At 45.7% G+C, this 24520-nt stretch overlaps 2 protein-coding genes across 6 annotated transcripts in view; one reads left to right on the top strand and one right to left on the bottom strand.

The window, feature by feature from the left end:
- Positions 1–19174, top strand: part of ncoa3 (nuclear receptor coactivator 3) — a 33047-nt gene extending 13873 nt beyond the window's left edge. For 2 of the 5 annotated variants that reach the window (XM_035631473.2, XM_035631474.2), the window contains 23 exons: positions 4073–4140; positions 4635–4786; positions 6295–6399; positions 6673–6833; positions 8030–8130; positions 8298–8472; positions 8562–8747; positions 9108–9194; positions 10061–10204; positions 10954–11101; positions 11234–11805; positions 11951–12927; positions 13026–13137; positions 13335–13574; positions 13776–13988; positions 14108–14225; positions 14321–14492; positions 14979–15347; positions 16014–16232; positions 16323–16578; positions 16681–16876; positions 16983–17181; positions 17288–19174. In XM_035631473.2, the coding sequence (XP_035487366.2) occupies positions 6314–6399; positions 6673–6833; positions 8030–8130; positions 8298–8472; positions 8562–8747; positions 9108–9194; positions 10061–10204; positions 10954–11101; positions 11234–11805; positions 11951–12927; positions 13026–13137; positions 13335–13574; positions 13776–13988; positions 14108–14225; positions 14321–14492; positions 14979–15347; positions 16014–16232; positions 16323–16578; positions 16681–16876; positions 16983–17181; positions 17288–17299 (4743 nt within the window). In that variant the 5' untranslated portion in view covers positions 4073–4140; positions 4635–4786; positions 6295–6313 and the 3' untranslated portion in view covers positions 17300–19174. The remainder of the gene's footprint in view (positions 1–4072; positions 4141–4634; positions 4787–6294; positions 6400–6672; positions 6834–8029; positions 8131–8297; positions 8473–8561; positions 8748–9107; positions 9195–10060; positions 10205–10953; positions 11102–11233; positions 11806–11950; positions 12928–13025; positions 13138–13334; positions 13575–13775; positions 13989–14107; positions 14226–14320; positions 14493–14978; positions 15348–16013; positions 16233–16322; positions 16579–16680; positions 16877–16982; positions 17182–17287) is intronic. The other 3 variants (XM_035631471.2, XM_035631472.2, XM_035631475.2) reach the window with 2 other exon arrangements.
- Positions 19175–22100: 2926 nt separating this feature from the next.
- id1 (inhibitor of DNA binding 1, HLH protein) lies at positions 22101–23412 on the bottom strand. The gene is made up of 2 exons (XM_035631490.2): positions 22914–23412; positions 22101–22695 (listed from the first exon to the last, which is right to left on the bottom strand). The coding sequence occupies exons 1-2, from the start codon at positions 23274–23276 to the stop codon at positions 22660–22662; spliced, it is 399 nt and encodes a 132-aa protein (XP_035487383.1). The 5' UTR covers positions 23277–23412; the 3' UTR covers positions 22101–22659.
- Positions 23413–24520: the final 1108 nt, after the last annotated feature.

Genomic DNA, 24520 nt, shown 5'->3' on the forward strand with positions numbered 1-24520 from the left:
AACATTTGACCACGCAAGAGACAAAAAAACACGGTGGAAGCTTCCCCTCTGAAAGTAAAGCAAATCCTGAAGGCAGTTGTTGGGTTGCATTTCAGATTTAAAACCTAAGAAAACAGTGACGAGCTGGACAAAAGCAAAGCCACGTGAAAGGTGTGCAAAATGGAGGTGAAATTCTGTGGAAACGCCGCAAACCTCAGAAGTCATCACCCAGAAACACAGTCTGAAAAAAACGTCTGCTCAAAAACAAATCCACCGGAGAAGCCATTGGCCTTAAAGTTACCAGCCAATCCTCTATGTGCCCAAAACGTAAAGTCTGTCTCACCTTCCGTGTGCAGGGATGTAAACCTACACGGCCACATTGAAAATGATGGCCTCTGAACTAACCATGCTTCATTTAAACAACATGTCAGTAAAGTGACACGTTTCATCGTTCAGTAAACCCATGTATGTAGATGTGAAATACAGCGTCACACACTTTGGGTCATTTCTCTTCTGACATCATTTAGTGTGTTACCAACCACTGTAGCTGCCCTGGTGATGTTGTTGTTCTTCTTCTTCTTCTTCTTCATAGTAGACTGAAGATATGTTTACATGGTTAATATATTGAATTTGTTAGCCTATTCAGGGTTGTTGGCCTGACAGAGCGTAATGTCTCCGCACCACACAATGTGCAATACAAAAAAACTTTATGTTGGTCATGATAAAAAATAATGAATGTAACTGCCTTGGTGTCAATCCCTAGCTGAATCGATATTGAAACGATTTGGAAAATCAGTGGACGATACTCTAGCCCCAATCCCTGATCTATATTCTTCTGAGCAGCAGTTTCCCCTTGTAAATATTTTTCAGCATAGGGCGCACACGCCCAACACTAAATCAACGTGTGTGTGTGTGTGTGTGTGTGTGTGTGTGTGTGTGTGTGTGTGTGTGTGTGTGTGTGTGTGTGTGTGTGTGTGTGTGTGTGTGTGTGTGTGTGTGTGTGTGTGTGTGTGTGTGTGTGTGTGTGTGTGTGTGTGTGTGTGTGTGTGTGTGTGTGTGTGTGTGTGTGTGTGTGTGTGTGTGTGTGAAGGTCCCTGCTAGCGCCTCCAAAACGGAACTGTGCAGCAGCAGCAACTCAAAACCAGTCAGACACGTGTAATTCTTTTTTTTTTTTTTTTTTTTTTTTTTTTACAGATTTAGTTTAGCTTTAACATTTAGTTTTGACTTGCAGTCCAGTGTTTTCAGTATTTCAATGTTTTGAATATAGGTTTTTCTTCTATTTCTTTTTTACTTAAAAACATGATGTGATATTCGACTTAGACCTACTAAGACCCTCTGCATCAAAGTCAAAAACATAGCGTTGCGGGCAGCATGTATTTTTTCTGTGATTCCCTGCACGGTTTAGCTCAGTGCACTGTCGCCTCTCTGCTCCCCTCCCCCTCCCTGTTCCCCTTCCTCCTCCTCGTCCTCTTTATTCTACTCGGTCTGTCTTGACTCCTCCTCCACCTCCTGCGGTCCGTACTCGCACAATTCATGCTCACATCTCTGGGTCTGAATTGCATTTCACTTCCAGGAGTTCCCCGTGCACGAGAGGTGTGCGCTTGTGCTGGTCTCTGTCAGTTAACGCGGTTGGACAGGACAGGGATTAACCAAGTTTAACAGGAATCTTGAAATTTAGACTTAAGGGTTGAAATATAAGGTATAAATCATATGCTAAAGAACAGTAATATGTGGCTTTTTTCACTCTGGTTTCAGTGAATTATGAATTATTTGTTTTGGTGTCCACATGCAGGTATTAAACTGTGGCGGGTCAGTTGACTGAAAGGGAACGTTTTTCTCTTTTTCACTCCGTTAAATTATTCAGCTGCAGCATTAGCTCAGTAGCAGCTCTGTGTTTGGGACTGATGTGATCAGTGGTCTGTGTTGGAGGAACACACACACACACACACACACACACACACACACACACACACACACACACACCAGAAACTACTGCCTACATGATGGTGATTTAGATGAGGCATAATGAGACAAAACCTGAATGGAGGCATTATGATTGATTTTTCTTTTCCATTTCAGTAGTTGACACGTTTATCCATAAAAATTGAATTTTGTTTATTTTTTTCATATTTATATTTCTTTAATGAAATTGTGATTTTTATTTACATTCCTCAGAGAACAGCAAAAGCTCAAAAGTGAATCTAAAGGTCACACGTTTTTGATGTATTATGAAGAATTTGTATTTCGAGCTGTGTGATTATTAATAGATTTCATAAGGGGAAGAACATCTGACGGGCTTATCTCTGTGCAGCGGCACGAGGGTGCTAAATGTCCGTGTTTTTGGAGCAGTTTGTTCCTAAACACCGAAGGTCCTCTGAGTAAAGGACAGGTCTCTTGATATTAAAGTGAGGCCCAAAAAATATATTATATTTGACTATAATATTTTGTTCATCTGTTTTCAGATGTGGGTGACAAGCTCATGAAAGATTAGTTTCTGTTGCTATGATGCAACCTCATCCAATTGCTATGATGAGGAAGTTAGTTTGTCATTTTGCATAAAAGGGGGGGGGCATACTCGGTTGCTTCATGTTTATTACAAACGGTGACAGAGCAACAAATGAAGCATTGCTTACAGTCGAGGCGGTTCTTTGATCAGTCACATTTGATTAGTCTTTGCAGGGACTTTCTGTGAATACTGTCATTTGCACCATGTTGTTCCCTCGGAGTCGATTCGTCTAAGACAATGCCCACACTGTTTGCATTTTAAAATGAAAAGACTAGCGTTTTTAAGCTCCATATCAGAAAAAGTCTCCGACCTAAAAACGCATATCACATGACCGGTCTAGTACCCTGGTCAATGTCTACTCCGTGGTCGGTTGCTCAGTCCCGTTCAGACCTGATAAAACGCATCTGTCCTGAGTGATCTGATCGCAAGCGGTCGGCATGTGAACGCACCCAGGACGCAATGTGGACATTTGAGTCTCAGCCTCAGTTAAAGGACCTCAAAAGTCCGGAGTAGTGTGGATGCCAGGGAAACATGTAGCTACAGTGATGCGTCCGCGTGTGGATGTAATCTAAGCTTTGGAAAGCATCATACAGAAGCAATCATACAAGGTGTGAGGTGAGCCGTGGAGTTTCCCTTAAGCACCGAAAGGCTGGACGCAATACCTATAACATTGAACGGGATGGAGAGTTCTTTTTAAGAAACCTCAAAATCTTAAATTCACAATTCAGAGTTGTAATTACCTGTTCTGTTCATTGTTGAGAGGAGGAACCCTCTGCTGATAATTTGGTTCCAGGTTAAAAACCTCATGAACCCGTGAGCACTGACGGAATCCAATGTTTTAAAATTAAGCTGAGCTAACGTCAGCGAGCAGCTCGGCTAAACAAGCCCACAGCCCCTCCTGACATCCTGTGTCGGCTGAAGAGCGACAGAGACACATTGAAAAAAATACAAATTATTAGAATTTACACGTTTTTCAACACAAAACTTTATTCGGTGGTTTTAATTATTGGGTCCGTTTATTTTGGAGGGGAGGACACCTCAGTTGAATAGTTGGCTTCCAATAAAGGCAATTAAGAAGAGACAAAATTAAGAAACCTAATCTAAAAATAGTTTTTAGACATTGAGGACGACAACTCCAGTGCGGTTTTTATGATGAAAATGAAATGTTGCAAGTGTACAAATGTTGCAAAAATCTAAATCTATAAAAAAAAAAAAAAAAAAGAGCACAGCCTCAAAAGGAGGCTTGTTGAAGAACCCAGTCCCCATGCAGCCGGCTACCATTTTCACCCAGCTGGACATATAATATGTAAATAGGGTGGATGAGTGGCCAGATTTCCAGGAAAGGGAAGTGGTGACGCAGTGGAACGGGCTGAGGGGAGGACGCAAACAGGATGCTATGTGCTTTGGCTTCCTGTGCCGTTTTAGAAATCATGTTTTTTCCCATGAATTTCTGTGAAAGCAAAACATATGAAGACTTCCTGGTGAAAACAGCATTTTTCACAGACGTGCCAGTATCATGTTGAGTCATCCAGACATTCGGAGGTTGCAACAGCTCTTGACCTTTTCGTTTTACCTTTCTGTTTTCAGGAGATGTTAAGACATTGAGGAGACACTAGACCCTGAATGGAGCTTGACTGGGGCTTGTACTGGCCAAGGTGAGAACGTGGTATATGTAGCAACACACAAACACACACACACACACACACACACACACACACACACACACACACACACGCCAGGTCAATAAACCATATCAACCGACCAAACAAAAGTTGAGACCAATTTCATTTCTAACTATGAGATGTAAAACTTCTCACATTGGCAGCTGCTCAGGGTGGACCTGGTGGTTTGTGAACGTCGTTTTTTGTCCACGAGTAAGTTTCACATTGTCAAAACGAGGCTGCTTCAGTTCAGTGGCATACTGCCAGGCCTGTTGAGACGCATCTGTGGTTTTCGGTGGGCTGCTGCTGCTCACAGTCTCTCACTGTGCTCAGAAAGGCAGTTGTCAGATCTCAGTCCTGTCAAACTTTGATAACGTGCAAAATGCAAGTCCACTAATGTCGTGCAGTTGTGTGGATTCCACGAGAGCACCCGGTCGTTGTTGTGCTACAGTTGTTTAAACCTGTTTACGTTTACTCTGGTTTTTCAGCATTACCTCCCCATAACCAGAGTAGAAACTACCCCCACTGTGCACTCCCTGCTCTCAGAACGGCTCCCCGCAGCCCCCTGCTCTGCTGTTTGTCCGTTTCAGGATGTGAAGCTGACTGAGGGCTGATGTCATCTTTCTCCACTGCTGCAGAGGTGAGCCTTAGGACAGAAACCAGGAAAGGAGGAAGGAAGGAAAGAAGGAAGAGAAAGAGACGCGAGGAGGGGGCGCTGGCAGGAAGAGTTGCGGCCAGAGCAGGATAGGTAGATTTAGAGAGCGCTGAAAGATAGACGGACAAGAAGCAATGCGATGCAGATTTACGGCGCAGAGTGCGTCTCGGAGACTTGGTGCTCCTCTAATTGTGGCAGTGATGGTGGCTGACTGGACTGCATGTCCTAGCCTGCTGCTGTGGAGCGGGAGTTGCATAATGGTTCTCATCCGTTCGACAGTTTTCCACTCTGGAATGAGCTCACTCTGTGTTTAAGAGTGCTCGCGTGTGCTCGTGCACACATGCACACACAAGGCAGACTTGTAGTAGAACGGTCGTGGTTGGACAACCGCACGCTACAGCTTTGTGTGTGTGTGTGTGTGTGTGTGTGTGTGTGTGTGTGTGTGTGTGTGTGTGTGTGTGTGTGTGTGTGTGTGTGTGTGTGTGTGTGTGTGTGTGTGTGTGTGTGTGTGTGTGTGTGTGTGTGTGTGTGTGTGTGTGTGTGTGTGTGTGTGTGTGTGTGTGTGTGTGGGTGGGAATTGGAAAGAGCTGTGACCTTAGAGGCTGGCTGCAAAGGTGTCCTCCATCATGAACTCTGCAGGGGTCAGGCGCAGGGCAATGTTGGAGCAAGAAAACAAGGGCAGGGTCCCCAGCCCACTACTGCTACACCCAGGGAGGGAGGGGTTGTCTGAGGATGGTATTGGGGGGGAAATTGCAGTAAAAACCTATTGGAAGAAAGAACGGATGTAGGCACGTATTGGGAATGCTGAGGGCGGAAGAGGGATAATTCTTACCGGTCCCTGGAATATATTGTGAAGCGTTGCCTGGATTGTTTCTAGGCTACACGAACCTGAGCAGGGTTTGTTTTTGCTCATGCAGTCGCAGGCAGGCAGACAGACAGACAAAGACTGGTGAATATGTGCCTTCCTGGGACAGTAGCTACGAGCACTGATCTCTCTTACAGACTTTGCTGCGACATGTCTGTGCATGTAAGTGTGCTCCAAACGCTCTGTGTATGCAGTATGTGTGTGTGTGTGTTGTCGCTGCTGGCAGAGTGGTATCATTCTAGCGGGCACACTGGCTGAACGCAGGATGACCCATTTCCCCCGAGGCGCCAAATCACTACATCATCATCAGCCGCTTCTCGCAGTAGCACAGATGAGATTTCACTTCCATCAAGCACTAAGAAGGAAACAAGGCTGCTTTAACTCACTGGATGGTCCACACTCATCATAAATCTGTAGGAATCTACTCCCACTGCTTCATTCATAACCTCAATAACTTGGGGATTTTGTTGATTTATTTCCCCAATAACTTGACACGAAGCTTTCAGGGTTTGCCTGAATCTAGAGTAATATCAGAGTGGACTGACCGCTCAGGCCACTTGAGCTGTCAGTCTATTTGCACCGCATATGTGTGTATGTATATATGATGTGCGACTGTGGGCTTTTTCAGGTGCTGATATGTGCTGAAGATGAGTGGCATAGGAGACAACTCATTGGAGCCGCTGTGCTCCGACCGCAAACGTAAACTGTCCACCTGCGACACGCTAGGCTTAGGGTAAGTACTGCAAAATTCTGCGAAGCATTGTTCATTTATCAGGCCACTGTGGCTGCTGTTGTTTCTGGTTTGAGTGTCGGCAAGTGCATCAGGTCACTTCCTTCCTCCTGGCCTCACGTAAACGCCACTGCCTTCCTGGTTCGACCGTGCGTCTGCCAATAGCGAAAAACAACTGAGGCATCAGAGCCCAGGCTGTATAGCCTGCATACGGACGGGGCATAGAGAGGTGAGGTTGCCATGGCAACACGTCTAATCCCCTTGGCGCCCCAGCAGGTGTGACAAGCGTCGGAGGGAACAGGAGAGCAAGTACATCGAGGAGCTGGCTGAGCTCATCTCCGCCAACCTCTCCAACATCGACAGCTTCAACGTCAAGCCTGACAAGTGTGCCATCCTCAAGGAGACTGTGAGGCAGATTAGGCAAATCAAAGAGCAAGGTACTACCACTGTACAAATCACTCACACAAGCACACACACTCACTCCTGGTCACGGGCAGAGCATTCTCTGAAAAGTTAGAATTGAACCATGTTTTGACTCCAATCTGATGATGATTTAACTGTCGAAAAATGTTTTCCTCTCGTTTGTGTTTGTATTGTAAACAGTGAATAAAGTTAGGCTGAATCATGATAATGACCCTGCGGCAGGACAGATGATGCCACTGATGAAGTGGTGTGTTTGGTTCATTGCCAGGCTCCTTCAGACTGACAGCCAGGTCGGCTGTTGGTATCACTGGGGGTAAATGAACACCAGTAATTGAGACCAGTGGTTGTGACTGAGGGCTGTCAGTGGCCGTGTTTATCTTTTGGTGGCAAATCCTGTGTCTCAGTGGGAGACTAATGACACTGCTGACTCAGAAATCAGACCTTAAAGAGAATCGCTCGATCCCTAGGCTGTTCAACAATTATATTTGCAGATTCGACGTGATTGCATGAGTACAGGAACATATTTCTTGCTGTTGGGTCGAGATTAGATCTGTGAAGTTAAGTGGGTAAAGAAGAGAGAGTGAGCAATCATACTGGAATCTACCCAGAGGGTCACAGCTGGCTACTGCTGGCCCCGGCGTTGTGCAGCCAGGTTGCTATAGTTACAGGATAGGAATTATGAAGGGCCTCTTCTTTCTCCTCTTTTATGTCTGTTGTCCATTTAACTCACCTTTTCCCTCCCTGTCTGCTCATCTTTGCGTTTACATCTGTTTCACCAGTGTCTGTCTCTAAGTCAGTCGTTTGCTCGTGTAGCTGGTTCAGCTCGAGATGGAATGAAATCCATCCAATGACATATTATTTTTCTTCTTGCTTAGTGTCTCTCACCACAGATGGCCCTGCTATATAGAGTGAGTGGTATCTAACTAAGCATCAAACACATGCAGATTTAAAAATAGAAAGGCACGCCAACCATGCAACCGTAACTCGCGCTGCCACCTGCTGGAGAGAAGAAGAACTTTATTACACTATAGATGAAGCAACTGTAAATCGAAGAATTGCTGGCTCGAAAATATTACAAATACATGAAAATAGAATTAAAACATCCATTATACTGTGGCTGGAGAAGAAAAACACAGCTTATCTTCTCTTGTGAAAATTCTGTCTTCAAAGTGTTTTGATCAGTTGTGCAATGTGCTTCAACTGTCCTCAGGAAAGAGTTCTTGCAGTGATGATGATGTCCAGAAGGCGGATGTGTCCTCCACTGGTCAAGGGGTCATTGACAAGGACCATCTGGGACCACTGCTCCTACAGGTCAGCTTGGGGACAATCCCTGCAGAGCAAAAGACTAACACCAATTAGTTGCCCCTTCAATATGCTGGATCAGTGCTTTGCTGAACATGTGCATATGTTTCTGTAAACACTATGTTTACATGTGCCTCTTTCATCTCTTCTGTCCTCGTTTGCCCCGCTGTTTTCAGGCCTTGGATGGCTTCCTGTTCGTGGTGAACCGAGAGGGCAGCATCATCTTTGTGTCGGACAATGTGACCCAGTACCTGCAGTACAAGCAGGAGGAGCTGATCAACACCAGTGTGTACAGCATCATCCATGATGAGGACAGGGAGGAGTTTCACAAGAATCTCCCCAAGTCCAGTGGTGAGACATGAGTTATGCATGCACACACACAAACTCACACACAGTCATGCTCATGGGTTTACCAACATCCCTTTTTTTTTTTTTCAAAGCACCAAATGGGGCATGGGGTGAGGCTCCCCGGCAGAAAAGTCACACCTTCAACTGTCGTATGCTGGTGAACTATGGTCATGGTCCGAGTCACGGGTTGTCAGATGAGAGACCTGGAAGCCAACGCTATGAGACCATGCAGTGTTTTGCCCTCACTCAGCCCAGGGCAATGATGGAGGAGGGAGAAGGTAAAAGTCAATACTAACAGCTTTGAATTCTTCTTTTCTTTTTTTTCTTTTACAGTTGAAGCAGTAGAAAATAAACAAGTAAGAATAACAGGTGGAGTTGTGGCAACAGTCTATACTTTACACCGATGTCGTGGATATGATTTAACCAGCACGTCTGGTACAAAGTAGGATTTGTTTACCTCTCCAGGTGTCTTGCATACACATAGTGTGTAGCTTTGTGTGTATCTTCTATTATTTTATATTATCAGTGTGTGTGGGTGTAAATATTGGAATTTAATACTGGAACTACAAGCACAATGTCCAGTTTCTCCTCCAGTGTGGTTAAATGAGGACTCATGATTGTGTTGTCTCTTCCCTCAGATTTGCAGTCGTGTATGATTTGTGTGGCGCGACGCATCACTGCAGTAGAGAGAACCGAGAGGTTCAGCACTCGCCATGAACTGTCTGGTAAGTTTCCACTGTGCAACATCTAAGAGATCCCAGTACATTTCCCAAGTGTGTTCATTTTGTATACCAGACATGACCTTTATTTATTTTTTTAAATGTTGTTACGCACACCACCTTACAAAGTCAAAGCTTTGTCATTTTTTTATAAAATAAACACTAGAATTATAATTCCCAATTCATACCATCGGCACCTGCCCTGATATGAGACTGCGATCTTCAATCCACATTATTCTCGAAATGGTATTTCCTGTTTCTCAGTTAAAAGCCAGGTCTCAAATATTATCCGGATGTATGATGTACAATTCGACTGCTTTAATTTTATAAATTCAACAATATGTTATTTTCTGCTGTTTGTTGTTCTGATAACTCATCTTAAGTATTATTGTCTTATTTATTTTTTCACTAATGATGTGTGTTTGTTCATCCTTTAACTCGTCCTTTAAATCCGTCTGGCCATTGTTTCACAATAAAGGCCCTCTTAAGATATTTGGGTCTTTCTGTCCACTGAAACGCTAAAGGACTTTTAATGTGAAACAGTTACAAGAAGGGCTTACTTTGTATCAACATCTTAATGCAGTAACTTTAACAGGGCAGAGCTGATCAAATCCAGCCTCCCTAATAAGATATGACTAATTACACTTATCAAACAGGGAATTAGAAATAAAGGCTGCCTCTAATAAATCCTGTTACGTTCTGCAGATGAGGTGATAAAATAAACCCTCTGCAGTTTCTTTTTGGGAAATACATTGTTTCGAGATGTACACCATAGATTTTGAATGCGCGTAATCGGGAAGTTATTGCTTTTTACCTCTGCCACCACTCGTCATTATCGTTTACTAATCCCAGACGTGCATCTTCTATTGCAGGTAAACTGATTGAGATTGAACACCAGAGCTCTCTTCACACCACTATGCGTCCAGGCTGGGAGGACCTGGTGAGGCGATGCATGCAGATGTTCCTCCAGCACAGCGAGGGACAGCCCTGGTCCTACAAACGTCACTATCAAGAAGGTACGTAATGTGGCATTTGGTACCACACGAAGAGGTGTATGCAATGATAACTTAATTTCCACCACGGTTTTGCATGTGCATGGTAATCTAGAATCAGAGCATTGGCACAGACATGATCCATTATTATGGGAACCAGGAAGGCGAGTTTGAGCATTGTCAAAACGGCAGGAATCACACGAGTACACAATAAATACACCAGAACACAGAGCACCTCATTAAAATGTTTGCTTGGATAGACACAGACCTTTTTTTGGTGAATAACAGTATATCAGTATTAATAATTAAAGAGTACATTCGGTTTCAGTACATTCGGCATTCAGACATCGCAAGACACAAAGAATAGACATTATTTACTTTGTGGGCATATGTCCAGAGATATTTCCATTATGGCTGCCAGAAAATTAGTGAACATTTACGCTCACAAGGCTGCTGTTTTTTTATGTGAACAAATGTAAAAATCAAGTGTATCCTTACAACTCAACACGTTTAAAATAAATCATCACTTTTATGTCATCAAATCAGTTAAAAAAAAAAAAAGTATTTGTATAAGAAAATTTAAATGTTGGTTTTGTGTGTAATGAAAAAACAAAGAACATCACGGAACACCACACCTTTATCAATTATATGGAACGTGTGCGCCCCTGGCAGCTAGCATTAGTGTTATATTTTTGCTTTGTTAATGTGTTTGGTATTTTCCCCATTGTCAGCTATTTCTTGGAGGCTTGAATTATCCTTTTTGTCTACTCCAGCTTTCCATAATGGTCATGCGGAGACCCCACTCTACCGCTTCTCGCTCTCTGATGGCACCCCAGTCACAGCCCAGACAAGGAGTGACCTCTGCAGGAATCCCAACACCAACGAACCGCACTCGTTCTTGTCCACACACTTGCTACAAAGGTTCAAATGCTCTAACAATTGAAACTAGCAAGAACGTGTTTTTGATTAACTTGGGTGAATGCTTGACTGAATTGTACAGCCAAAACTTTGTTCTGTTTTTAATTATTCTTATTTTTTCACATTTTCCTAAAGGGAGCAAAATGGTTATCGCGGAAATCAAGGAGGAGGCATGAGGCCCCAAAGCATGGGTGTGAATAACCCCAACCAACAGATGAGCATGGGCCCAGGAGGGGGCATGGGCATGAACAGGGGCTATGGTATGGCCGAACAAGGCAACATGCCACAACATGCACATAGAGGAGTGCCCCCGTACGCTGGGGGCAACCGAATGAATCCCATGAACCAGATGAACCAGATGAATCCCATGCATCAGATGAACAACATGGGCCAAATGAATCAGATGAATCAGATGAATCAAATGAATTCCATGCATCCGATGAACTCCCCCATGAACTCGATGAACCAAATGGGGCCCATGAATCAGATGGGCCACCATGGCATGCATCAGCAGCAGCACCAGCATCAACAGATGGGTCAGTTCCACGGAGGAGGAGGGGGAGGACCCGGAGGCGGAGGGTACGGTTTGGGAATGACCAGCCCGCCCCAGGCCAGTCCGGGGATCAACGGCCCCACGCACAATGTCATGGGTTCGCCTAGAGTCCGAGGAAGCCCCAAGATGGGTGCCAGCCCCTTCTCTCCTGGTGGTACGCACCAAATCATTTTTGTAACTCTCACTTATCAGCACTGTCCAATATAATGTAGTAAAACAGCTTCTGAAACCAAAAGTCTGCTAATATTAGTTTTATTCATGAACTGATCTCATGTCTTTGGTTGTTTGTCCTTCTGCAGGTATGAACTCTCCCATGAGCTCCAGTCACCCTGGTAACTCAGGGGGGGGAGGGGGAGGTACTACCTTCTCCAGCAGCTCCTTGAATGCCCTCCAAGCCATTAGCGAGGGGGTGGGTAACCCGATGCCCTCCCCACTCACTTCTCCTCCCCCTCACAAACCTGACAGCTCCCCGAGCATCAACTCCACCAACCAGTCAGCAGGGGGACCATGTAAACCAGGCCTCCCAGCCTACTCGGACTCCAAGAGCCCGGGCAGCTCACTCGTGGCTGGAGGAGAGCAGCAGTCTCAGCAGCACCCGCACACCCCAACAAGCGAGGGCCCTCCGGACAAGCCAGACAGCCAGGTCAGCAGAGAGATGGGTCCGGCAGGCGGGGAATCCAGTCGACGGGTCCCTGACAGCAGATCTCACAAGAAGCTTCTGCAGCTCCTCACCTCTCCTACAGATGAGTTGGTGCCAATGAATCACACGTCAGGCTCCGGATCCTCCTCCGCGCCCGAGAGTAAAGATGGCATGGCGGCCGTCACCAGCCCCACTTCCTCAACAGGAGTGTCATCCTCCACGGGCGGAAATCACAGCACTGTGTCCTCCACCGGTGGCGCAGGACATTTAACGAGTCAGTCGCTGCAGGACAAACACAAGATCCTCCACAAGCTCCTCCAGAATGGGAACACCCCCGACGAGGTGGCTCGCATCACAGCTGAGGCCACTGGGAAGAGCAGCTTGGATTCCGAGCCGGGGCCCGCTGCCTCTGGAGGAGTGAGGGGATCCGAATCAAAACAGGAGCAGCACAGCCCTAAGAAAGAGAAGCCCCACGCCCTCCTTCACTACCTCCTCAACAAGGACGACTCGAAAGAAGGCGGAGATATCAAGCCAAAGCTGGAGGAGCTAGAGGGGAGAGGAGCTCAGGGGGCAGGGGTCACCAGCTCCGATCCCCACTGCATGGATGGAAAGGTCAAACTGGAGCCATCTGATGAGGTATGTTTTATTTTTTTCATCCCCACAATTACAAGTCACTAGATGTAGTTTAAAATACCCAGCAGAGCATTGTTTTCCAATCACTCTTGTGTCTTTAGACGGAGACCCTGGAGACCATCCTCGGTGTCCCAAGGAAAAACTCTGGTTTCTACCCTGAACCAGACTCCCGAGCAGGGAAGGAAGTGGGAAATAAACAAGTGAATATGCCTGGTAAGTCAGTCAGTAAAATCTGAAATATCATCAAGAAGTGCAAAAGTGATCATACTTAATGTAAAAAAAAAAAAAAAAGAATAAGAAGACATGTTTAACACTAGGCTCATAGCATCTGCAGCGTGGTACACATTTCTAATCATCGAACCCAAATATTTGAAGGTGTGAAACCTCACCTTGGTACTCTGTTTTTTCAGAAGCGGAGAAAGGCCCCGTGCCTCCAGCTCAGCGTGCTGTCTATCAAAGAGCCTTGTCCATGGATGCCAAGCCCATTGGTGGAGAGGGAGCCGTAGGAGGTGGGCTGGCTATGAGGAGGAACGTCCCATGCCCCACGTTGATCAAACAGGAGAATGTGGATACTCCAATCCGACCCGGGGGCTTACCCAATGGCTTTCCTGGAGCCATGGGTGTGTGTCCACCGCGGGGAAATCCGACAAGTAACTGCAACGCTTCTTTCTTGGCATGCCAAAGACCGACTGACTTTCTGTATAAACCTGGATCTCACAGAATAGACAGCTTGATAGTACTGCGTGCTTTAGAATTTTAAATAAAACCCACCATATTTGAAAATATGGCAGCTAGTCCAGTCCATTTTTCAATATGTCGCAATTTACAGATGAAGTTTTTGTGTTGTTCAGGAGGAGTGGGCAGAGGTATGGGGATGCCCCAGCGCCCTCCCATGGCAGGGCAAGGGGAGTGGGGGATGCCGAGGCCTGGCGGCAGTCCTGCGGCTGGACCAGGACACCCAGGCATGGGCCGCTCTGGGCCAATGGGAGGACCCATGGTCAACCGCTCCAACAGTGTCCCTGCAAACACCAGGTCTATGCTGCAGCAGCAGCTCATGGATATGGGTATGTCACGTGAAGCTGTAACTAGTGAATAGTTTTGTGCTTTTACCTAATTTGTGCATATTTACATAAAGCAAAGTCAATATCTGAATTGGACACATTTTCTCTGAATCTGTTTGCAGGTGCCAACGAACCCAATATGAGCATGAGCCCATTTGGTGCACATGGACTTCCACCTCGGTCCCCCTCCTGGCCTGACTCTGCTATGGGAATGGACAGACCACAGAGTAACACAAACAGGTAAACCACTGATCCCAACACTCTTCCTCTTCATTTTTCCATTTTGGTAGACCTCCCCAGCTGTGACTGAACATCTGTGCCACTTGTATGTTTAGGGAACAGTTTGCGCACCCCCTGGATGAGTTACTGGGGCCCCTGGCCAGCAGCGAGGGCCCGAGTGATGAGCGAGCGCTCCTGGACCAGCTGGACTCTCTGCTCAACACCACCGATGTCATTGCTCTGCAGGAGATAGACCGAGCCCTCGGCATCCCTGAAATAGTTGGCCAGGTACGGGACATGCTACATTTGTGATTGATTGATTCCACTCGTTTTGTTGACAGGACATGATCAGACATGATCAGTGTTGTCACCATGAGCCCATATGATCTTCAGTACCTGCTGATATGTGATACAGTAATAATTGAATAGTGAGATGTGGAAACTTATGATATTATGACATTAAGTGGTTTTTGCTCTCTACATAAGTAAACACTGAGTCAGTGATCATTAAGAAAAGTCAAACTTGTGGTCCAAAATCACTGCATATTAGCATTTCTGTGATCCTGATAACATGTGATTTGAATGTGGACTCTTGTAAATCCTTGACTTGAAGGAGTTGTTAAAGCTTCTTGTTATGTTGATGTAGTACATGTGTTTGTCGTGCAGTTGTTTAATGTACTGTATATCTCATTATCATTACCCAGCTGTGTTAATATTTCTTTTTTTTTTTACTATGTTCAAACTAGCATTACATGTGACTTCTCTGTTCCTCAGAACCATGGGCCTGAAGGTCGTCCGCAAGGCCCGGATCCAGGTCGGGGTCAGCGCCCGCCATCGGAGTCTTTCCCAAGGCCAGAATCCGCCATAGGCATGGAGCAGAAACCCATGTATGGCCAGGGCTACCCCGGGCCCCCTGGGCCTCCAGGGCCCCCCGCCATGGGCATGCAGGCTGCTTATAGCAGCAACACAATGCAAGCTCAGTCTCCCGGAGGCTTCAACCCTATGATGAACCAGATGGGCCAATCAGGGGGCTTCCCAGGCATGGGGGGCATGGGCAACCCCCGCGCAAACATGATGAGACCTCGCATGATGGCCACCAAGCCTCTCCGACTGCAGCTACAGCAGAGACTGCAAGGGCAGCAGGTGATCACACAGATAATATTCAACCTCACCGTACGGGTATATATCAAGGATGGGACGATACCACTTTTTCATGTCCGAACTGATACCGATCCTGCACACGTCAGTATCTGGCAATACCGATCCAATACTATTCTGATTCCCCGCTCGTAAAATAAAATATTTATAATGCATTGTTCAGGATGCACTTTGCTTAACCTAACCATATAAAACATCATACTTAACTGTGAAAAAAATAATCAACTCCCCTATAGTAAGACATACTTAGCCAGCAACATGACTGAGGTATGGAATACTGCTGTTTTATTTCTCACAGAACTTTTAGCAGAATTTTTTATGGTCAGCACCATTCAAACAAGCAAAAAAAAATTTAACTGTAAACTGTTAATTGAGTAATAATAAATGAACATACAAATATGATGCCGGAATGTCGTTCAAGGCTTAATCGATATGTAAATAGGCCTTTATTTGGTATGTCTACTTTAATGTATCAGATCGGATTCTACTTCTAATTTCTTCCGATATCCGATCCAGTCCTTTTGGCCAATATTGCCCCGATACTGATATGGAATATCAGATCGAGGCATCCCTAGTATACATAGCACCTAGGGATAATATTAATGATAAACTTCAAAATATGTAACTGGCATTATGAACTGTTTTTGACAGTTTATGAACCAGACTCGACAAGGCATAAAGATGGAAAGCGCCCCCGGAGGAAACCCTGCCATGCGTCCAGGCATGCAACCAGGCATGCAACCAGGCATGCAACCAGGCATGCAACCAGGCATGCAGACAGCCATACAGCCAGGCATGCAGCCCAGCATGCAGCCTGGTATACAGCCTGGTATACAGCCTGGCATGCAGCCTTCAGGCATGGGTGGTCAAGTATGTATTGAGCACTTCCTCGCACTTAGCCACATTTAACAAAGCCAACCTGCAGAATTTAAGGTCTTAAGTATCGATGTTCTTCTGCAGCCTGGTTTCCTAAATGCCCAGATGATGGCCCAGCGCAGCAGAGAGATGATGACCATGCAGATGAGGAGGCAGCGGATGATGATGCTGATGCAGCAGCAGCAGCAGCAGCAGCAGCAGCAGCAGCAGGGACAAGTAGCAACAGGAGGATTCAGCCCTCCTCCAAACGTCACTGCACCAGGAGGAATCGACAGCCCTATGGCAGCCCCCCCCCTGAACCAACCTGGACAGCAGGGCTTCAACTATGGAGGCAACTACGGTAAGTTGACTGAAATGGAGCTGGTTGTTGTATGTTGTTTTCCTCCTGGATGTTCCACTTTTGACATTCGTGTGACTGGTCCTCTTGTTGTTGTACTTGCAGGGATGAACCAGCAGGGGGACCCGACATTCATGGCTCCAGGCAGCAGCCCATCAGGAACCATGATACAAGGACGGATGGGGGGCCCTCCTCAGAGCCCCATGATGGCAGCAGGGATGCAGGGAACCCCACAGGGAGCGCCCATGTATCCATCTGGAGACATGAAGAGCTGGCCACAGGGCAGCATGCCTCGCAACAGGTACGTGACATCGGGCCTCTTCCACCAAGAACTAGTCACCAAAACCTTGTGTAATATTTCTAAAAATTAAAGAGGTACAATTATGTTTTTTTTTCTGTTTATCCAGCGCATACCCCCAGCAACAGTTCCCCCAGCAGGGCAGCCAGGGCCAGTTTGGGCCCATGATGATGAACAACTCCATGGGTGGACCCGGGCCAGTCAGCGGGGCCGGTGCCGCACAGATGGGACAGATGCCAGGGCAGATACAGGCCCACATGGGCATGAACTCTATGGGAATGGGTAGAATGCCAATGGGACCTGATCAGGTTGATAACACTGTAACACGTTGGAATGTTGTGACTTTTACGTGACACAGCTGATGAGTGTTTTCGACCCTAACACATCTTCTCACTGTTTTTTCTGTCTCTGTAGAAGTATTGTTGAGGACCTTTGGCTGAGCCTTGCAGCTGTAGCAGAGTGGCCTGGACCAGGAGAAGAGCCGGACACACACATACGCACACACGGACACACACACACTCAAAAACACACTTCAGGATTTCCCTTCATGAAATATGACGCAGGAGACTCAACATAACGTACTGTTCATCCTGAAGGAAGTGGGCCACGAGGACAAGCCTGCATCAGGTTTCATCTCCAACTGAACCCTCACAATCCTATATCTGTGTTTGTGCGTGCGTGTGTGTGTGTGTGTGTGTTTTCGCATGAATGACCTGCAGCTGTCGGGCAGTATTTAGCGTCACGGTTGGGCTGCAAAAGTGGGACTATGGTACAACTAGCTGTGGCCGCACTTTACCCGGAGGGTGCTGCGCGGATTAAAGATTGATGCAATATTTCTTCATCATTAAAGCCTTACTAGAGATTCAATGCCTTCACAACAGTGGGTTTCTTTACTGTTTCCTTCTTATCCTTTGGATGCGCCTCATTCTTCTTAATGTCATTGGAAGCTCGAAGCACAGTTTACTACGTTATGCAGACCGGAGCAATAAGTCTTGCCTCTATGCTTGAGACTGTAACTGAGCATCACCGCCCCTGTTATAAGAAAACAAATGGTACTGCAGTATTAGATGTCTCAACTGTCCCTCTGTGAACATGAATTGTAAATAATCTACAAAATATATCATACATGCTTTTTAAAGGCCCATTATTGCACAAAGTATGTGACCTGGTTGTATTTTTGTGTCCCATAGGTCGCTACTGGTTTGGTTGATTTGCTTTTCTTTTCTTTTCTTTTTTTTGCCTTGACAAATATTGCAGGGTTTTTGGGTTTTCCTTTCCTTTTTTGTAATTTAACCTAATGCTGTATTTTTTTTCTTTTTTAAATTTTCCGAAAAAGTAATTTCAAGTTTTTAGCGAGGCACTTTTTTAATCGTGACAAAGATCTGATGAGTTGAAGGTTTTGAGCTTTCACTGTCGGAGATTTTATTGGAAAGTGGTGGAAATGAATTCTGTCAGTAGTGTCCATTATGTCAAATTGCGTGTGTGTGTGTGTGTGTGTGTGTGTGTGTGTGTGTGTGTGTGTGTGTGTGTGTGTGTGTGTGTGTGTGTGTGTGTGTGTGTGTGTGTGTGTGTGTGTGTGTGTGTGTGTGTGTGTGTGTGTGTGTGTGTGTGTGTGTGTGTGTGTGTGTGTGTCCGTCCATCCCATTGTAGCGATCTCTCTCCCTCCCACCAGCTTTTTCTGTCCAGTGTATCTTATTCACAGCGTCTTCTTTTTCTGTCTTCTTCTCGACTCGCTGAATCTACCTTTTTTCAACACGCGCAATCCAAAGATATTTTTCCACATCTCTGTATAGTTTCTAAGGTTTCTGGTGTACATGTTTTTATGATGCGTTATATTATTCTGATGGTAAATGGGTACATATCATGGATCTGTAATCACATATGATGGTTATGTACTGTAAGCGTATCGGCTATCAGCGCAGTGCAAAAGGGGACCAGAAGGTCCCAACCCCGCAGCAGAAAGTTTTTACATCCAGAGAATAAAATTTACAAAAACAGAAAAACATAGCATGTTTTGCTGTGAAAGACAAATACCAATGGAATGAAATCCTCTTAAAGACATATCGATATCTCTTCTATTTTTGGGGGAGCAACTTCATTTTATGTGCAAATTTTGTCACTTCAGGAAAAAGGAACTTTGTAGAGTTTGAAGTACAAAAAGAGGCAAAGAGATATTTAGGTTGGTTTCTCTTTTTCTTTGTGTGGAGGCAAGATAAGCTGTCATTTTACAGGATGTATATTACTTTTTTTTTTCCTTTTGATGTTGATATTGATGTAAATACAAATTTCTATTTAAACACTCTTGAATCTGGTTCTCTGATTATATACTGACTGCGAGCAGTGATTCATGCATGCAATTTACTCGGCAACAGTTTTATATCGGCAAGTATATTGCACTGACATAAGCATCAGTTTGATCAAACAAAACAGAGGAGGGCTGCAGCCTGTCAGGTTATTGGATGAAACGAATGGAGGAATAATCAGTTCCATTTTTAGATCTAATACTCTTCTCTCAGAAGAAAAGCAGTTGTGCTCTGTTCGCTCCCAGCGTAGTGTTGTAATGTAGAAAAACTTGGATAAAATTTCCTATTTCAGGTTATTGCCACTGGTTGAGATTATCACGCGCCCACCTCTGAACAAATGGTTGGTGGAAGAATTCAGATCCTTCAGTACAATCGGGTGAAAGTGGTGCTACAACAGTACAGAAATACTACAGATATGATTAAGATAAACATATTTCGCATACTAGGATATTTAAGTTAGGTCAAGGTAACCGTACCACATTGTAAAAAAAAAAAATACACTTGTTCTGTAGTTACAGTTCTATGCAAGTAAGAACACAGATGTGTAACAGAATGTACTTTAATAATCAGAGGAAAACCTTCTGCCCGTGTGACTCGCATATCATCATATGTGACATTATATACTGTCAATATTCATCATCAGTAGCATTTTACCATTGTAGCTTTTTGAGCTGGAGCTATTTGGTTGCTTAAGCTAGTGGTTCTATAGTTTTAAGAAGATAGTTATAAACGTATTGTAGTGAGTGGTCTAATTCTGTTATTTGATTATTTTTTATCCCAAATTTTGTAATGATGAAGCTGAAACTGCATCATTATTTTTTTTTTAGAATGATTGCTTTTTAAAAATGTAAAATCAGCAAAGTAATGCAGTCGTCACGTAAACATGGTGGAATGTGATGTTTCCTATGAAGTATAGTGCAGTGCAAGTGTGAAGTATTGTTGTATGGACATACTGAAATATTCCTGTTTATTTATGAAGCACTTATAAAACAACCAGAAGTACAAAATAGCATAAATAGCAATTTTACAATTTAAAATACAATTTTGAATCAAATAATTAATATATTTTCGGTTGTATATGTGTCTCGGACTATATCAGAAAAATGTTCTCACGCCAATAATGGGGGGGGAAAGGAATAGCTAAAGCCCAAAACGTACTTTTGCTCAAGTACTGCTCCTAATCCTTAATCATTTTACATCATAAAGCCTTTTTCAAACTCAACAGAGCAACACAGATTCAATTCAACTTTGAACAGAATAATAAAGAAATGACATGAAATATTAATGTTGTAATCTAGCACCCAGTCAGTATAAACTTTAGTCCAATTCCACTGCCACCAGCAGGGGGCGCTGTTGTCCGCTAAGTTCTCCATCATACCCACTGACCCACACCGGCTGCTGACACTTAACGGTGCAGTTCACCTCACGGTCGCCGGAGGGCGCTCACCACGAAGGGGAAGAGTTGGAGGCAAGGGAGGTTTTGCTTCAAGTTTTCCAGACTGAGGGATTGAAATAGTAACAATTGTTTGTAGGGAGGCAGATACATAAACCATGACGCAGCCCTCATCGGATTAATTGTAATACAGTAATAAAAAAACTAAAAAAACGATGGTGATAAAACAAAGTGTTTTTTTAATGGAGCACGGTGTTATTATGGAGACCACAAGCAGCCCGGCCTTCATTTTCATTTTTTCTCCCCAGCTCCACCAGATTACGCAAGAGATGCGTATCTGCCAAAATAGATAATTCTATGTGATTAAGAAATCAAATAATTTTTTTTACGTTTATTTAGTATGATTTAACAGTATAAAGGAAGAAGAAAAAAACAATGAGGAGTTTGTGTATGTACACAGTCCTTATATTCCACTACTTATGGACACTCGGGTTCAAGCAGTGGATGTTGTGAAGTGAAAGGAGAGTGTATATATTAATAGCAAACTTAAAACATACGACTGTACTGTGGGAATCTCTCTCTCCCCCTCTCGCTCTCTTTCTGGGAGCTGGCGCGGTTCCCGGCCCATCTGCGGCCTGGCCCGCGGATTACTGTTTGTTAATGTTTCAATCAGCTGTGTGTTGAGGAATGTGGAGCTATTTAACCTGAACTTCCCCAGGTGTGCCGAGGCGCCGCTCAGTCTGGGCCCCGCCGCCCTCCCCTGCCCTTGGCACAAAGCTATCACACAAACACAATCACACACACACACACACACACACACACTGGCCACGCCGGAGCTGCAGCTGTGCGCATCGCACCGCAGGGAAATGGGAAAAACATTGCACCAGGGAGACAGAATAAATCTCAGAACGGGTCGCCTCGCCAGAGCAATTTAACCCCTGCCGCTCCGGCGGAGGCTGATTTACGCGAGAACATATTGGAACAGCACCATTTAAATTGGTGTTTTATGGAGGGGGGCACACACACACACACCTTTTATCTTATTTATTTTGTCTTGTTCCCCAACAAAGAATCTTCCATCACTTTATCGTTATCGTCGTCTCTTCTAAACACAACGATGCATCATTACTCTTCTTGGGGGAACATCTTTTTGACTCGGAAGATTTTTAAAGTGAGACTTCCTCTTGTAACGCGATGCGTTAATGAGCCATAGAAAACAAATTAGCAATTTAACAGGCTCCGAGCCATCACAATGACCACCAGCTTCGGTTTCGTGTTACCTGATTGGACTTTACAGCTTTTTCGGGGGGCCACATTTTTTTTTAAGTGACAACCACTTCACACTCCTCCAGTACTCCGCTGCACGATCACATATTCAGAGTGATGTTAGGAGGCCTGCGATTTATCACAATGAATAATAAGGACACAACAGGCCATAATAACCAACCCAGATACCACCCTAACATCATATACAACGCCCCCCCCCTCTCTCTCTCTCACACACACACACACACACACCATGACACGGGAGTTCTTGTTCAAAAATAATCTTTGTTTTAATAAAAAACACCAATAGGGTACATTGTAAGAAAACAATATCTTCACATAATTGAGGCATTGTAATATACAATACAGTTTGTCGCTCAGGAATCTGAGAAAAATTAAACTTCTTTTTCTTATACAAAATGCTGAATCCTCTACACACGGTTTACACATGATATAAAGAGCGTAACAGAAAATCATTAGCTTTCTTTAGAAACTCTACAAGCAACAAGCGACGCTGGCTGCACAGAACTCGTCTCGGGTCCCCCGGCGAACCCAGTCTATTCCTGGGACACTACCGGTCCCCCCCTTCTTCTCTCAGGCCCCTCGGATGAATCGAGAGCCGGTGAGGGGTGGTGGGGGGCAGAGGTCCTCGCCGCCGGAGAATGTCCACGCAACGTTATTTAGTTCTAGCATTTTCTTTTTTTGTTGGGAGTTTGACACGTCCCTTACACAGTTCAAGGTTTTTTTCTAATGATGTGGTCACATCAGGTAGCCTTGTTCGTTCTTGGCGCTGCTCGCCGTGGGCTCGCGGGTTCGCCGAGCTGTTAGCGGCACATGATCCTGTCGTCTGAGCAGCCGTTCTACGGAGAAACACAAGAGAAGGAGGGTTAGTTTCATTTTGCTCTGGAGGGGATACTCGTGTAACAAGCCAACCGGTGCGCAAAGGGGCACACTTTTACGCACGGAGCTGGTGGCTTTTACGCATGCCACACGACATTCAAGACGTGTTCCAGAGCGGGGCATGCAGCGCCCTGTTCTCCGAGACACGTGCAGCGGCGTGTAATGAACAGATATTTACCTCCACTGCGATGCTGGCGAGCTCCGCGTTCAGCGTGGTCAGCGGTGTGCGGGGGACGCCGCCGGCGCCGTGCTGGCGGCTCTTCTCCGGCTCGTCCAGCTCGACCTGCAGGTCCCAGATGTAGTCGATGACGTGCTGCAGGATCTCCACCTTGCTGGCCTTCTTGTTGGTGGGCAGGGTGGGCACGAGCTCCTTCAGCTTGCTGTAGCAGCTGTTCATGTCGTGCAGGAAGGCGCTCATCTGCTCGTCCAGCAGCGGGATCTTGCACTTGGAGATGGCCAGGCTCTGGTCGGACAGGCAGCGCACCATGTCCTCGCCGCCGACCTTGCTCTTCAGGGCGCAGGTAGATCCGACAACCTTCATCTCGATTGTTTTTCTGCGGTGTAGTTTCCAAAAGATTTGTGATGAAGAAGAAAACGGAAAGTCGAGCGATCGTGCGGTCTCCGACTCTTTAAAACGCGAGCGAGGCAATGTTGACAGTTCGCAACCTCCACATGGGCAAACCTCCTTCGTTTATAGCGAGGCAGGGGCCAGGGGGGCGTGTCGGGGCCGTCCCGTTTGAAGACGGTGAGCCAGTGAGGCGGCCGTGCTCCCGTCGATGGGCTGGTCCTCGGCCGCGCTCTCGGCCAATCGCGGCGCTCGCCTGGTTATCGGGATTTACAATCTGTTTGAGGGATGGCGTTACAAATGGAAACAAATGTGTGTCTTTTATGGGTAATATGTGGGAATCCAGCTGTCCGCGGCTTGGGGACTCTGCAGGTGTAGATTGCCCGGGGACAGTCAAGGGGTGGTGAATGCCTGCGCCTGTGAGAATGTGTGTGTGTGGGATGGGACACGATGAATGGGATGAATGGCTAATGATAATGAGGCTACCACGGTGCCCTAGATTCGCCTCTCACAATTGTTGATGGCGCTGCAGATGTGGATGACTGTACAGTACAGCGATGACACAGATTGGCCCGACGATTTCTGGGAAAAGATGCATAATTTTTTTTCCTTCTGTTAACTTCAAATTAATTCAAGATGATGAAAGTTTCGTTGAGAATGAACCTTGTGTTAAATGACACGAGTTATATCATCACCATCTGAGGGCTTTATTTGTAAGTCTCACACCACTGCTCAGCCGGACAAAACCTTGTGCTTCGTAACTCAGAGCCTCCTCTATGCTCGCAATTTGCACTTTTTCTTTTTTGCTTCTGGAGGCACAGAGTGTCTTTCTCCCGCGTCTCTGTGCGGTGCTGCAGCCCGGTGTGAGCAGCAGCAGGAGCAGCAGCTTCACGGATTCCTTCACATGTTTCTGCTGTGTGTGTCTGTATGTGTGTGTTGTGTGTGTGTGTGCTCAGCCGTGTGTGTGTGTGTGTGTGTGTGTGTGCGCGCGTCGCTCTGCTCTGAATCTTCCCCCCAGATTGTCCAAACAAGCCCGAGCAGACTGGCAGGCGCCAGCGCGGTGACGTCACCCATTCATCCGAGCCTTGACGCCTGTCAGCCTGGCGCCGCTCGGGCGGTCTCCATGGAGACGTCAAACAAGGAGTTCTCGCACTCGGCGCGCCTCCGCTCACCTGCGTGGCGCGCGGGGGCCCTGAGAACAAAACCGCGCTCCGGAGGCT

Source organism: Scophthalmus maximus, chromosome 6, assembly GCF_022379125.1.
Source record: "Scophthalmus maximus strain ysfricsl-2021 chromosome 6, ASM2237912v1, whole genome shotgun sequence".
In the NCBI taxonomy this organism is placed as follows: Eukaryota; Metazoa; Chordata; class Actinopteri; order Pleuronectiformes; family Scophthalmidae; genus Scophthalmus; species Scophthalmus maximus.

Bases quoted from the DNA above. Each gene is read 5' to 3' on its own strand.
- id1 (XM_035631490.2), bottom strand. From the start codon at position 23,276: ATGAAGGTTGTCGGATCTACCTGCGCCCTGAAGAGCAAGGTCGGCGGC. The intron at 22,696-22,913 runs GTAAATATCTGT...GTTTCTCCGTAG, and splicing joins TCGCCAGCATCGCAGTGGAG to AACGGCTGCTCAGACGACAG.